The sequence below is a fragment of the Impatiens glandulifera genome, chromosome 7 (assembly GCF_907164915.1).
Source record: "Impatiens glandulifera chromosome 7, dImpGla2.1, whole genome shotgun sequence".
In the NCBI taxonomy this organism is placed as follows: domain Eukaryota; kingdom Viridiplantae; phylum Streptophyta; class Magnoliopsida; order Ericales; family Balsaminaceae; genus Impatiens; species Impatiens glandulifera.
In genome coordinates this window covers 38675551-38688605 of record NC_061868.1, presented here as the reverse complement: position 1 = coordinate 38688605, position 13055 = coordinate 38675551, and the positions used below count along the sequence as shown (strand labels likewise).

Here is a 13055-nt window from a genome sequence, read left to right as displayed (position 1 = left end):
ATATAGGGTCAAACTATCAAAATTTTAACCATTTGAGTTTTTTTTCAAATGAAAAAAATGTCTGTATTATTTTTGTTTCCCTAATTAATTTATCACATTTTTGAATGAAATAATATTTGAATACGTTTAGAAATTATTTTTTAAAATTGAGTTTTTTATTTATTTATTTTAATTTGTCGAAATTGGTTTAGATGACTATAAAAATGTGTAATATAAGAAAAATTTGAATATAAATAGATTTATTTTCCAAAAACATTCATAACGACAATTTTGTGTACGGTCTATCAATTTGGACGTATTTGTATTTAAAATTGAGTATTTTTTCTAAATATACACATTTAAAACTGCCTAATATTGTTTGAAGGTTTTAAAAAATATGTAATATGTAGAAGTAATTGTAAAAATTGAAAGAGAAAATAAAGAATTGCTTTTTTTTTTTCTAAATTTTCAAATGTGATAAACTAATTAAAAAGGAAAAATATTAGGTTAAAGTTGTGAAAAATCTTCAAAATTGTTAAAATTGTGATAGTTGGAACCATAAATGACACAATTCAAAGTTCAAGACTCATTTGATAAAAGCGACTCAAGTTCTTCAAATAATAATTTGTCCAATAAATTAATGAAATGGTTATACTTTTTAAAAACAATCAAAATTGTCCCATCCATGATACAATAGAACAACAAAAGTATGCGTCAAATGTTATTACTCAATAATGTCAACTCAAAACCAAGCTTCAATATGAACCCACTCATCAAAGACAATAAAAAACACATTACAATTATAATAATATATACTGCATCTCTTATCTCTATATACCCTTTAAAAACTTATTGCATAGAGAATGTTAGGGTTTGATCACCATCAAAGCTTAAGGCGTGTGGATCTACTAAATGACTTATTCCAACGGGTCCAGGGATGCTTTTTGATCTTCAAGTCATGATCAGTAGTAGTTGATATTCCATCAAGATCATGATCATCATCCTGCCTATTCTTATTATGCCTTCTAGTCCTACGACCCAACAAAGCCATTGGTTTCAACATCTTCTTCAAAACATTCTTAAAAGCCGATCCTTCTTTTGGTGCTAGTTCTTCCCTTGATGGCCGCACCACGACTGACTTAGTGCGAGCCAGCCCGGGATTATTATTAACAATATTATAAGAATCCGAGAGGCAACGGGCTAACATGGCCTGATTCAACTGAATCTCAAACGAGAGCCTCTCGTACCTGTCTACAAGATTGCTCTTCTCATCTCCAAACTTGCTCAATATCTCCAATTCTATCAATTCATTTTCTTTCATTTCCTTCATAATGCAAGTATGCATGCCCAAACTACATTAACTAGTTAAGAAAAGAGATCAATAATGGGGCCGGGCAAAGAGAATAAGTAAATGACAAGGCAATGTCTATTAAATTATTTCTTTCTTGATTCCTTGGACTTCCAATTAAGCTGATCAAACCTTTTTTTGGGGGGGCTTATTGCACACAAAAGCTTGAAAAAATGAAAGAAAATATTGCATGCATATGGTTATAACCCACTGACCACATAGAGCTAGCTAGTTTGGAATTTAAATGATTTGGATCTTGAAACATTTTTTGGGTCCCAAATTTGAGTTTGAGTGATGAAAAATAGTAGAAAAATTTTCTTAAATACTTTTTTTTGTGAAGTATCTAATTTGGGTTAAATCTAATAGATAATATTTTGAGACATATATTTATAAATATGTCAAATGTTTTCTTTTTAAACATAATCCAAATCCAATAAAATATTTCAAATAGGCTCACTAGCTTGGTTAATAAAAAAAATACAAATATGAAAGTTGTTTTGTGACTTTTGTCTAACTCACAAAACTTAGAATATTTGTGCTATTTTATGTCTTTGCTAAAGCTTAAGAATTTATTTACTCCTTTATCTATAAGTGTTTTTCAAGAGGGCTTCTAGAAAGCAGAAATGATATTCTTAAATAGATTACATGAAGTTGGCTTTGCTATTCATTTTGAGTTCTTATTATGTCTTTATATTATATATTTTTGAGTATATGTATATATGTGACTTAAAAATTAGTATGATTCATGTCTTACTTTAATTTATATTGTCTTATTTTTACTTTTGTGATTTTTTTAAAATATATCCTTAAAATGTGGGTTAATGAATCACTTAAATATTATATTTACAAATTTCTATATTTGGCCAAATTTACAACTCACCTACAAAACAAGATTTTATAAGCTTTATGAAATCCTTGACTACCTTTATATTTAATATCTTATTTACATTTTTATTTCTTTTTTAATTTTTTATTTTCATTTCACCCTTTACTTATTTTTTACAAATTTCTTAATTTATTTAAAATAATTCTTTGATTTGATTTTGGGTTAACTTTGAGCACAAAATTTCTGTTTAAAATTAAATTAACCTAAAAATATTATTTTAAAATAATTTCAGTATTCAACTTTTTTTCATCAATTTTGAACCAAAAAATAGTTGTAAGTCAATATATAACTACTGATTTTTATTTTTATTAATTGTTTTTAATGAAATGTATATAAATATAATATATATATATATATTAATTAAGTGTTTAACAAAATAGGTAACAGTATCAAAATAAAATAAATTGAACAAATAAAATTAAGATATATATTAATTGTACAAATAATTAGACTTCTCATATTAAAATTATATTTCAAAATAATATATAACTTTTATACTTTTATCTTGACAAAAAATAGCATATATTTTTTTTATAAGTTGCACCAAATAGAGAGTAAGTTGGTAAGTCGATCGATGACCTTCTCAAAAATGTTATAATTGAATTATTGATTATGTAAGTGGTTTATTATTATTTTTAAGTATATATCATTAATTAATATTTTTATTAAAATTAAAATTTATAACATAAAAAAATTAAATATTTTCTTATTATATAAATTTGAAATATATATTATTATTTGTATATATTTTATAAAAAAAAAATAAGTTTTTGATTAAAATTTGTAACCTAAAAAAAATATTACTACAAATTAACTTTATTATTATTAATTACCACTAAAATATACACATTGTTATTTAAATATATTATATAAATTTATTTAAAAAATTTAACTTAAAAATAACGATCAATTTTTTTATTTGAAATATATTAACTTTTCATATTATATATTTAAAATTAAATAAATTTATTCCTCATTTTTTATGTAATAAATTATTTATTAATATATAATATATTTAAATAATAATAATAATAATCTTTATATTTTGAAAGATGAAATACTTATTCGTAAATAATAAAAATACTAGTTATATATTTATTTTATATAAAACTTTGATCGAAATTAATAAAAATAAGTTAAAATAGAAATTAATTAAGATAATGTTTTATGGATAAATTTGAATTTATCATATGAAGATTAATTTTAAATAAATTAAAAAGGTTTAAAAAAATAAAAGAAAAGTATGAAATGAAAATAAAATATATAATAAATAAAGAATAGTTTGATAAAAGAAGATTGATTGTTTAAGATTTATTTAAGATGATTTCTTAAAAATATTATTTTATATTTAAAATTTAAATTTAATAAAAATATTTTAATTTATAAACTAAATGAGTTAGAGATTTACTAAATAACATTTTTAAATCAAAAGATAAAAGAAACTTTGGAAAATCTAAATTATATTTCTTTCTTTTTTTTAAATAAATTTGACAATTTTTTATCTGAATTTTAATTTATCCATATAAAAGAAATATGTAGTTGATTGTTTAATCCTATATAAATTAATAATATCTTACCATCAAAGTGCAAACCAATCACTAATTACTATATGAATATATAGAAAGTAGTAAAAAACAAATTCAAGAAATTAGCCCAAAGTTGAAAATAAAAAATACAAAACATATATCATGTTTTGTTTTGTTTTTATTTTATTCACAAATTTTTTGTAACATTATCATGTGACACCAAAAATAATCATGTATAACTGTACAAAAGTTATGTATACATTTCTTTAAAGTAATTATGGCATGTAACTTTGTAGTGGAAGAAATATAATAATAATATATATCCCCTTGTAAGTTAAGTGAGTTAATAATGTTGTCACACATGAGGGGAGAAAAAAAGCCTACTTATTCAAGATGCAATGAAAAGGATTGAATTGTCCCCACATAATAAGGCTTTTTGAGAGAACATATTCATATCATATTACACTCTTTTTTTTTTATGTGTTTTTGTAACTCATTATTTTGTCTCAAAAAGTAAGGGTGCCACTTCCACTAACATTTGATGCTGCTTTTAAAGCACAATAAAATTTATATATACCATGCTTTTCAATATCATATACATTTATATGTTTTCAATTGTTAGAAACATTAATTATTTAAATAATCTTATTGGGTTTCGGTTACGAAAAAGTTGGTTATATGAGATTAAAGAATGGTGTTTGCATCCTTCGCCACGCCTATTATTAGTTTGGTGTTTGTTTCTTTAAAAAAAAATTGTAAATGAAATACCCTATGAACTTGTGAATTTGACTCAAACTAATCTATCATTTTTGTTTAGTTTCGTTTAATTACAATTGTTTGTTTGTTATAAAACTCGCTTAATCCAAATGGAAGACATGACTTTGGGGCTAGAGTTAGTTTCTTAAATTAAAAAATATATATATGAATCATCGAAAACTCTATTTTTTAACATGACTAGTGCTATGTATGAATAATTAGAGCTTATTTGTTCTTGATTTTTCTTTGGTTTTGGAGGATTTTATCCAGGAAGTTAAACCTTGTTCGATAAAAAATAATATGTTATTTGATTTTTAATTGGTGTAATTATTAAAAATAAAATTGTATTTAAAATTTAAATTTAATAAAGATGGATTAAATATATTTTATTATTTGAAATAATAAAATGAATAATTTGATAGTTAGAATGATAATTTTTTTTAAAAAAAAAACAAATCATATAACGAACTCTTAATGAGAAACAATAAAAGATTTAACGGCAAATACACCTAAGCTAACCTTACTTATAAAACAAATAATAAGCTAACATTACTTTAAAAACAAATAATGAATTGAAAAATTATTAATTAAATCAAATTACATCTAACTTAAACTAATACAAATTAATTAGTAATCATAGTGTCATGTTGCGTGGAGTGGGGACTACGTTTGAAGCAACAACATTAGCATTAAACCTATCATTTCATATTATTTATTTTTGGTAAAGAGTGAATTAAAATATATATATAATTTGTTTATTGTGCTTTGTGTCATGCATAGTCTTATATGCACTTAATATCAACTTGACTTCTCCCCTCACAAATTACAACTTTAATTATTATTATTTCTAATGCGGATGATGTATATTAAATAAATTATTATCCTTCCTATTCAAGTTACAAAAACAATCATTTTCATTTGACAAAAGGTTCACCCACATTAATTTTATAACACTATTTTGCTCCTAACTACCAACAAATAAAATTTAGGAATTATAAATCATAATAAAGAGACAAATTAGTGAAACCATAATAACATTGATTAAATTGTTGGCGCATTATTTAGAATTATTTAAATTAATCTCAAATTATTTAAACTAAAAATGAAATGAGTTTAATTCACAAATCTATTCATATTAACTTAACTGGGATTATGATGTATAAATATATTTGCATTAATTTTTTTAAATTAATTAAATTATGTTATTATACATAATATAATATATATATATATATATATATATATATATGTGTGTGTTAAGTATTTTTTATATTCAGTTAAGTAATGAATAGTTAAAAATATTTTTAAAAAACGAATTGTTAAGATATAATAGTTACCAGGCTTGTCCAATCAAATTACATCTAAATATAATAGTATAAATTCATTTTTATAGTTTATGAATATTTATTTAAAATTCAGTATTTAAGATTGAGAGTTATTTATTTATTTTTTAATAGAGAAGAGTTATTATTAATCTAATGGGTTGAGTCAAGACAACTCAATTTTTATTTTTATTTTTTAGAAATGGTACATGCAAAATAATATAATTGAGAGTCGTTTAAGTTTAACGACAAAAATATTATAAAATTGAAATAAAAACATTTAAAACAAATACAATACAAAATAGTTACCAATGATCAAACAAAAAGAATAAATTTGAACGAGCACGAAGATTTTCAAAAGATCAATAAGTTCCCCCTCAACTGGTTTACCAATACTTTTTCGGTTGTCATAATAATAGAATTGTGAATTAAATGTATCGTTCGATAACGATCACTGAACGTTCTATGGTTCATTTCAAAATTCAAACTAAATGGTCCACCTGGAAAATAAATGGAATAAGGGTCCAACGACTCATACCAACCGAACTCACGATCTCTATCCACACTTCCCAATAACTAACGATGAATTCCGACATAACTCACTGAATATTGGTCGTGTTCTATAATAAGCTCTAAATTGAATTCACTTCGTCACTGTAAGAACAATTTTTTTTATTTTTTTAAATGTGTCTCTATGTTTAACCATTTAATCAAGAATATATATATATTTTCTATAAAATTATAGGAGTAATAACCAAAAATATCATTACAAATTAAGAAGTAAACAAACTTTAACCTCTTAAATTATGAAAATCTATTATAAATATTACAACGACATAGCTAAGTAAGAGTGATTTTTTATGGATTAAAGTTCAAAATTTAATTTTTATTTAAAACGTTTTGAGTTGAAATAAATGTCATATATTTGAGTAATATTATAATTTTAATTTTAAAAAATTCAAAATAAAGTAAAATTTCTATAAAGAGATAATCGAAATAAATAGTATATATATATGAAATTAAAATTATATACTTTTAATTAATTTCTTTGGAAATTAGTCTGAAAAAAGAGGAAAGCATTAAAAGCAAGAATGGAATGGGGTAGAAGAAAGAAGGATGATATTGATGTGCACGCCATCCATATTTAAAACTTGAATAGTAGTTGTTGATAGGCTTTAAGTCTTCCAAATAAGGACAGGACCGAACCGGTCGGACCGGACCCCTCCATGTGAACTCTTCTTAATACTTTATGTGCTTAATAAATGAATGAATTCGACCTATTTTGATTTAAACCATATTGTCAATAAACATTAAACAACACAAACCCATGTCCATAGCAGAGTATAGCCGGTGAAGATGAATCCATTGATCATGTAAAATGTAACCAAAAACATAAATTACACCAAAAACAAAAACAAAAACAAAAAAAAGGGTATTTCATTTCTCTCTTGTTTCTTCAATCTAATGCGAAAACATCGGTGGTGGATTCATCTTCTCCGGTAACAACGACCACAACGGTTTTAACTAACAAATGAGCTCCAAGATCTTAACAACTTCTTCCATATCCGGCCTATTCGAAGGCACTTGAGAAGCACAAATCAATCCTAGTTTTATAACCGGAATAACTTCCTCAGCCTGAAATCCTCCCTTCATTTTCGAATCAACGCAATCCTCTGCCCTCCCTTCCTCAACCGCCCCTCGAACCAAATCGCAAAGCACAACAACATCATCCTCCATGTATTCAACCGGCCTCTTACCCGTAACCACTTCCAAAACCAAAATTCCAAATCCATAAACGTCGCATTTCTCTGTTATCTTCACAGTTCGACAAGCAAACTCGGGCGCCATATACCCGAGTGCACTCTGTATCTTACAACTCAATATATAACGATCCAACATTGGTAGTAGCCTTGCCAATCCGTAATCCCCAACTTTCGCCTCCCCTGTTTCGTCTATCAATACGTTTGTTGATTTAATGTTGTAATGTATCAAATTCTGTTCGTGCAAGAAACACAACCCTTTTGCGATCCCCAATATCGCCTTCAATCTCTGCCGCCAATTGAGGCCTTCCTCCTCGTTGCCACATTCATGGAGATGCTTGTACAGAGTTCCATTTGAAACGTACTCGTTCATCACAAGTTGTAACGACGGTGTCCAATAATAACCTTCCACTGCCACCAAATTCTTGTGTCTTACCTCACTCAGAATCTTAATCTCCCTTTCGAATTCCTCTTGCGATTTTATCAAACTCGATATGTTAAGCTTCTTGATCGCCACTGATCGGCCATCGTTTAACACGGTCTTGTAAACAGAACCAAACCCACCTCTCCCAAGCTCGCTATCCTTGTTCAACAGCGATTGAGCTCCTGAATCAAACCCTGCCTCGCCGGAGAACATAACCAGTTTTCCACAACTCGAGTCGTTCCCCGGCGAACGACTGCAATCGTCCTCGTTCGAGGATGGGGGAGCTTTAAAGGCAGCAGCGGCTGCACGGGCTATCGAAGAACGAGCATGAATATTAAGTACGGTGATGATAACAACCCCCATGATGATAAATATGGCGGCAGCAATGGCGATGAAAGCAGAGATGCTGAGACCAATTTTCCGGCGAGAGAAGTTGCTTGAGAGAGGACCACTGTTGGGGCCTGACGAGGAATTTGGGTTTAGGACTAAGGGTTTAGGGTGGACTGCAGGGCACGAGTTATTGAGGATTGAACCGCACATTGATGGATTGTTGGAAACGGAGGAAAGTGGGATGGTGTTGAAGAAACCTCCGACCGGAAGTTCGCCCTGAAAACGGTTATGGGAGATGTTGAATTGAAGAAGGTGAGAAAGGTTTGTTAGTTCTTTGGGTAAACTTCCAGAAAGTTCATTGAAAGATAAATCTACAAGTTCGAGCTCCGTTAGGTTTGTGATCTCTAAAGGAATTGAACCAGTAAGATTATTTTCAGACAAAATCCTGCAAAACCCATAAAAGAAATTTGTTAAGAACAGATTATTATAATATTAGTAAACCAGAGGTAGAAGATGAAGAAGAAGGAAGAAGAATTACAGAGCAATTAGTCGAAAACAGTTTCCAATCTGAATTGGGATATCCCCACTAAGGAAGTTCTTCCCAAGGTTTAGCTTCTGAAGCGAATATGCACTACCAATTTCAGAAGGAATGCTTCCATGAAGTTCATTAGAGCTGAAATCAATAACCTCTGTGAAGTTCAATTCACCGATAGAACTCGGAATGGAACCGACGAAATAGTTGCCTGAAAGATTCAAGAATTTCAAGTTACTGAATCTCCCAACTCCATATGAAACTTCACCCGACAGTGAATTGGAAGACACATCCAACATTTGAAGATCAGGTGAAGACAAAGATGAAGGAAAATTGATCTCTCCACTAAGCTTGTTTCCAGAAAGAGAAACAGTCTGTAATGATGATCCAAAAATCCATGGAGGGAAGTTTCCAGTTAATAAATTCTGACCAACGTCTAACAACAGTAGGTTATTACAGCTTCTAATCGACTCCGGCAGACCACCGGAAAGCATGTTCATGGACAAATTAACTTCTTTCAAGAACCGAAGTTCGCCAATTGAACTCGGAATTCGTCCGGTTAAGTTATTTGCAGAAAGATCTAGAATTTCAAGACTTGTCATTTCCCCAATCCATTCCGGGACTTCACCAGTGAATGAATTCCCACTTAAACATAGAACTTGGCAGAAACCCAGTTTCTTTATGGAATCAGGAATGTCACCAGATAGAAAATTCCAACTGTAATCGATAGATTTCAACGACAGACAATCACCAATGTCAGCTGGTAGCTCTCCATTTAGATTGTTCATACTCAGATTGACAGCTTTCAGAGCATTCAAACTCCCAATTCCTACTGGAATCTCTCCAACAAAGAAGTTATTTGATAAATCAAGAGATTGGAGTTTACTGATAGACCAAATTCCTGATTCCAATGACCCAGATAGCTGATTAGAACTGAAATCAATCTGTTCTAACGTCAAACACATATTCAAAGAATCTGGGATTGGACCAGTGAGATTGTTTCCACCGAGGGATACAGTTTTCAACGAACGACATTGCCGAAAAAGCTCATCTGGGATTGACCCAGATAAACTATTATGACTCAAATCAAGAACCAACAAGTTTTCAAATTGAGATAAAATAGGGTTTATAGTTCCATTAAAGTTGTTTCCAGAAAGAGATAAAACCTGAAGAAATTGAACCCTGAGTAGGCTTCTACCAATATGACCAGACAAAGTAAACCCATCGAGATTCAACTCAGTAACCCGTCGTGTATCCGGGTCGCATTTTACACCAACCCAGTTGAAAGGGTCATCATCGTCTTCATTCCAAGACGATAGCTTTGATTCTGGGTCTATAAGTCCAGCTTTGAAAGCGATCAAACCCAATACGTCGTCGTTGAAAGGTGGGTCAGTAGAAGCTATAAGGTAGGAAAAGAAGAAGGTGGAAGAGAAGAGAAAAATGTAAGTGAAAATGTTCAACAGCATCTTCTTCTTCTTGTTGATTAAGGTTTGGAAGCCATTAACGAGTTGAAAGATGCAATCTTTATGAACTTAGGTTAGAGAGAAAAGGTGGGATTTTTGAATCTTGTATAGATAGAGAAGAAACACATCTATATAAAAAAGAGTGACTCTTTCTCTCTCTCTCTACTTCTTGATTTTTGTTTACAGAGGTATTAATGATGATAAGCGTGGAGGAGTGGTGAGACATGTTTTATTTTTATGTTAACGGGAGAAAGAAGAGAGGTCGCGTAAAGGTGTGCCGTCTTTATTCCGCCACTCTCTCTCCTCATACTCTTTAATGATTTTTTTATTAAATTTTCAATTTTGCTTTTGGTCAAACGAGAATCCAATTCCTCTTTATAGTTTACAGCTCAATCTATTTTTATATTATTTTCTTGTTGGTAAGAGTAAAATGTATCATTTTTTAAGTTTATTTATAAATTATATATCAAATTCCAAATATTATTATTATAAGTTCATTCTTATGAAATACATATGCTTTTTTAAAAAATATTATATTTTAAGTAGATTTGATTAAACTTTTTCTAATTTATATGTTTTTTAATATTATTTAATGGAACTTTATTGGGCAAAAAGATAAAGAATTAAAAGTTTTAAATTAAAGTTTAATAAAATATATTTAAAATATTTTTGGTCAAATATTTTATTTATTTATTTTAGTTTTGAGAAAAAAAAAGTTTTTTTATTGTTCATGGTTGCTTTTTATTAAATGACTTTGATAATTAACTAAAATATCAAAAACACTTTTATTATATCTTTTGTATACTTGGGTTAATTTGCAAAAATGTATAAATTAAGAATTAAATAGAGTACACATGTCCTATGAGGTTGGTTGTTTCTCCTTTTAAAGTGAGACTAATTCACGTCGGGTTAAACACATAATACGTAAACACACTTAATCATTTAACCATATGTAGAATTTATCGCATGATCGGTTCAAACTTAGGACTTTAAAAAGACGAAAGACATTCAACTTCTATTACCTCTAGATTAGAAGGGGAATTATTTTATATATTTTATTTTACCCAGTTTGATAAATTTGTTTTGTAAGTCCCTCTTGACTATTGAATCTTGCCATAGTTAGAAATGGAGAAAGGATAGTGTTAAATTACATCTCAATGCTTAATTTTTTTTTCAGGATATATGGTCTATTTTATAAAATAAAAAATTAGTCATAAGAATTCACTTATAATTTTAAAATTGTTAATTTAGTGTTTAAACATGAGCTTAATTAATTTAAATAAATTAAGGTTATAATATTCCTATTTTTTCTATTTAACTAATGTGATTATAATGTGATTATGGTCCTGAATTCCAATTTCATCCTAATCAAATTATATTATTGAATAGGTTATATGCCACACTTTTATGAGACTATCAGTCTAGTTTTCAATATTGGTGATAGAGTGTTGGCTATTTTAATTTTGCAATAAAAGATATTTGATTTTTAATTAAATCAAATAATATATATATATATATATATATTTATATAGTTATATATAGGGCTGCAAATAAATCGAGCAGAGCTTGAGCCGACTCGTTTAACATTCGAGCCGAGCTCGAGCTCATATAATGCTTGTTCAATGATTTGTCGAACTTTTTCGAGCCTGATAATATAAATATATACTAAATCGAGTTTTTTCGAGTTTGAATCGAGCTAATAAACACTAAATCAAGTCGAGCTTGAGCTCAAACAAGTTCGAGCTCGACTCAGCTCATTTGCCGCCCTAGTTACATATTACCAAAATAAAATATTTTATTTATTTTTTCTCTTCTATTATGAACACTTTTATCGTTTTTAATTATACTAAATGAAATTATTTATCATAATTAATTTATATAATTGTTAATTTTACGGTAAAATAATAAATAGGAGTGATGCATAACAAAATAAAATGGATTTTTTTATATAGAAAATCACAAAGAAATGTAAAGAAAAAAAATGGTGATTAAGGATATTTTAGGTTTTTTCCTTAAAAAACATCTAATTATATCACATCAATATATATATGGTTCAATTAATAATCAAATAATTAAATTTATTAATTGGAATATCATAAATTCATTTTTGTTTGGATGTAAAGAAAAATATATTATTTATTAGCACTAAAGATATATATTAGTTTTTTTTAGGTAGGCTTGACATTTTTTTTAAGATAGAATAATGAAAGAAATTAATCATTATTATTGTTTCTCATCATATGACAAAGGTTGAAACTCTATTTTGATATTTAGGTTTATCAACCTCGTTTCGTCTTTCTATAAAATTATCGTAAAATGTTTAGATAGAAGGTTACAGAGAGTGTTAGAGACGATTATATCTAATAATCAGATAACGTTCATCAAAGGTCGTTAAATCTATGATGGTGTATTAATAGTTAATTAATACATTGACTCCACTAATTCAAAGGTGACAAATGTGTGCTCTTTTGCCAAGTTAGACATCGAAAAAATTTATGATCACGTCAATTTAGAGTTTTTGTTTAATGTAATGGACAAAATGAGAATGAGTGCAAAATGGATTGGTTAAACTAGATTTTGTCTCTCGACGGATAAATTTTATATCATTGTTAATGGGAGCTCTTAAAGATTTTTCGAGAGCTCTTGAGGGATAAGAGATTCACTATATTTTCTTGTTCGTCATTGTTATGGAATCCCTCTAAAAAATTATAGTTTTCATAGAAAACTCG

The 13055-nt window shown here is 28.1% G+C and overlaps 1 protein-coding gene across 1 annotated transcript; it reads right to left on the bottom strand.

Annotated features, from left to right (window-relative positions):
• Positions 1–7127: 7127 nt before the first annotated feature.
• LOC124944768 (leucine-rich repeat receptor-like protein kinase PXC2) lies at positions 7128–10524 on the bottom strand. Its single transcript, XM_047485106.1, has 2 exons — positions 8870–10524; positions 7128–8776 (listed from the first exon to the last, which is right to left on the bottom strand). The coding sequence occupies exons 1-2, from the start codon at positions 10327–10329 to the stop codon at positions 7342–7344; spliced, it is 2895 nt and encodes a 964-aa protein (XP_047341062.1). The 5' UTR covers positions 10330–10524; the 3' UTR covers positions 7128–7341.
• Positions 10525–13055: the final 2531 nt, after the last annotated feature.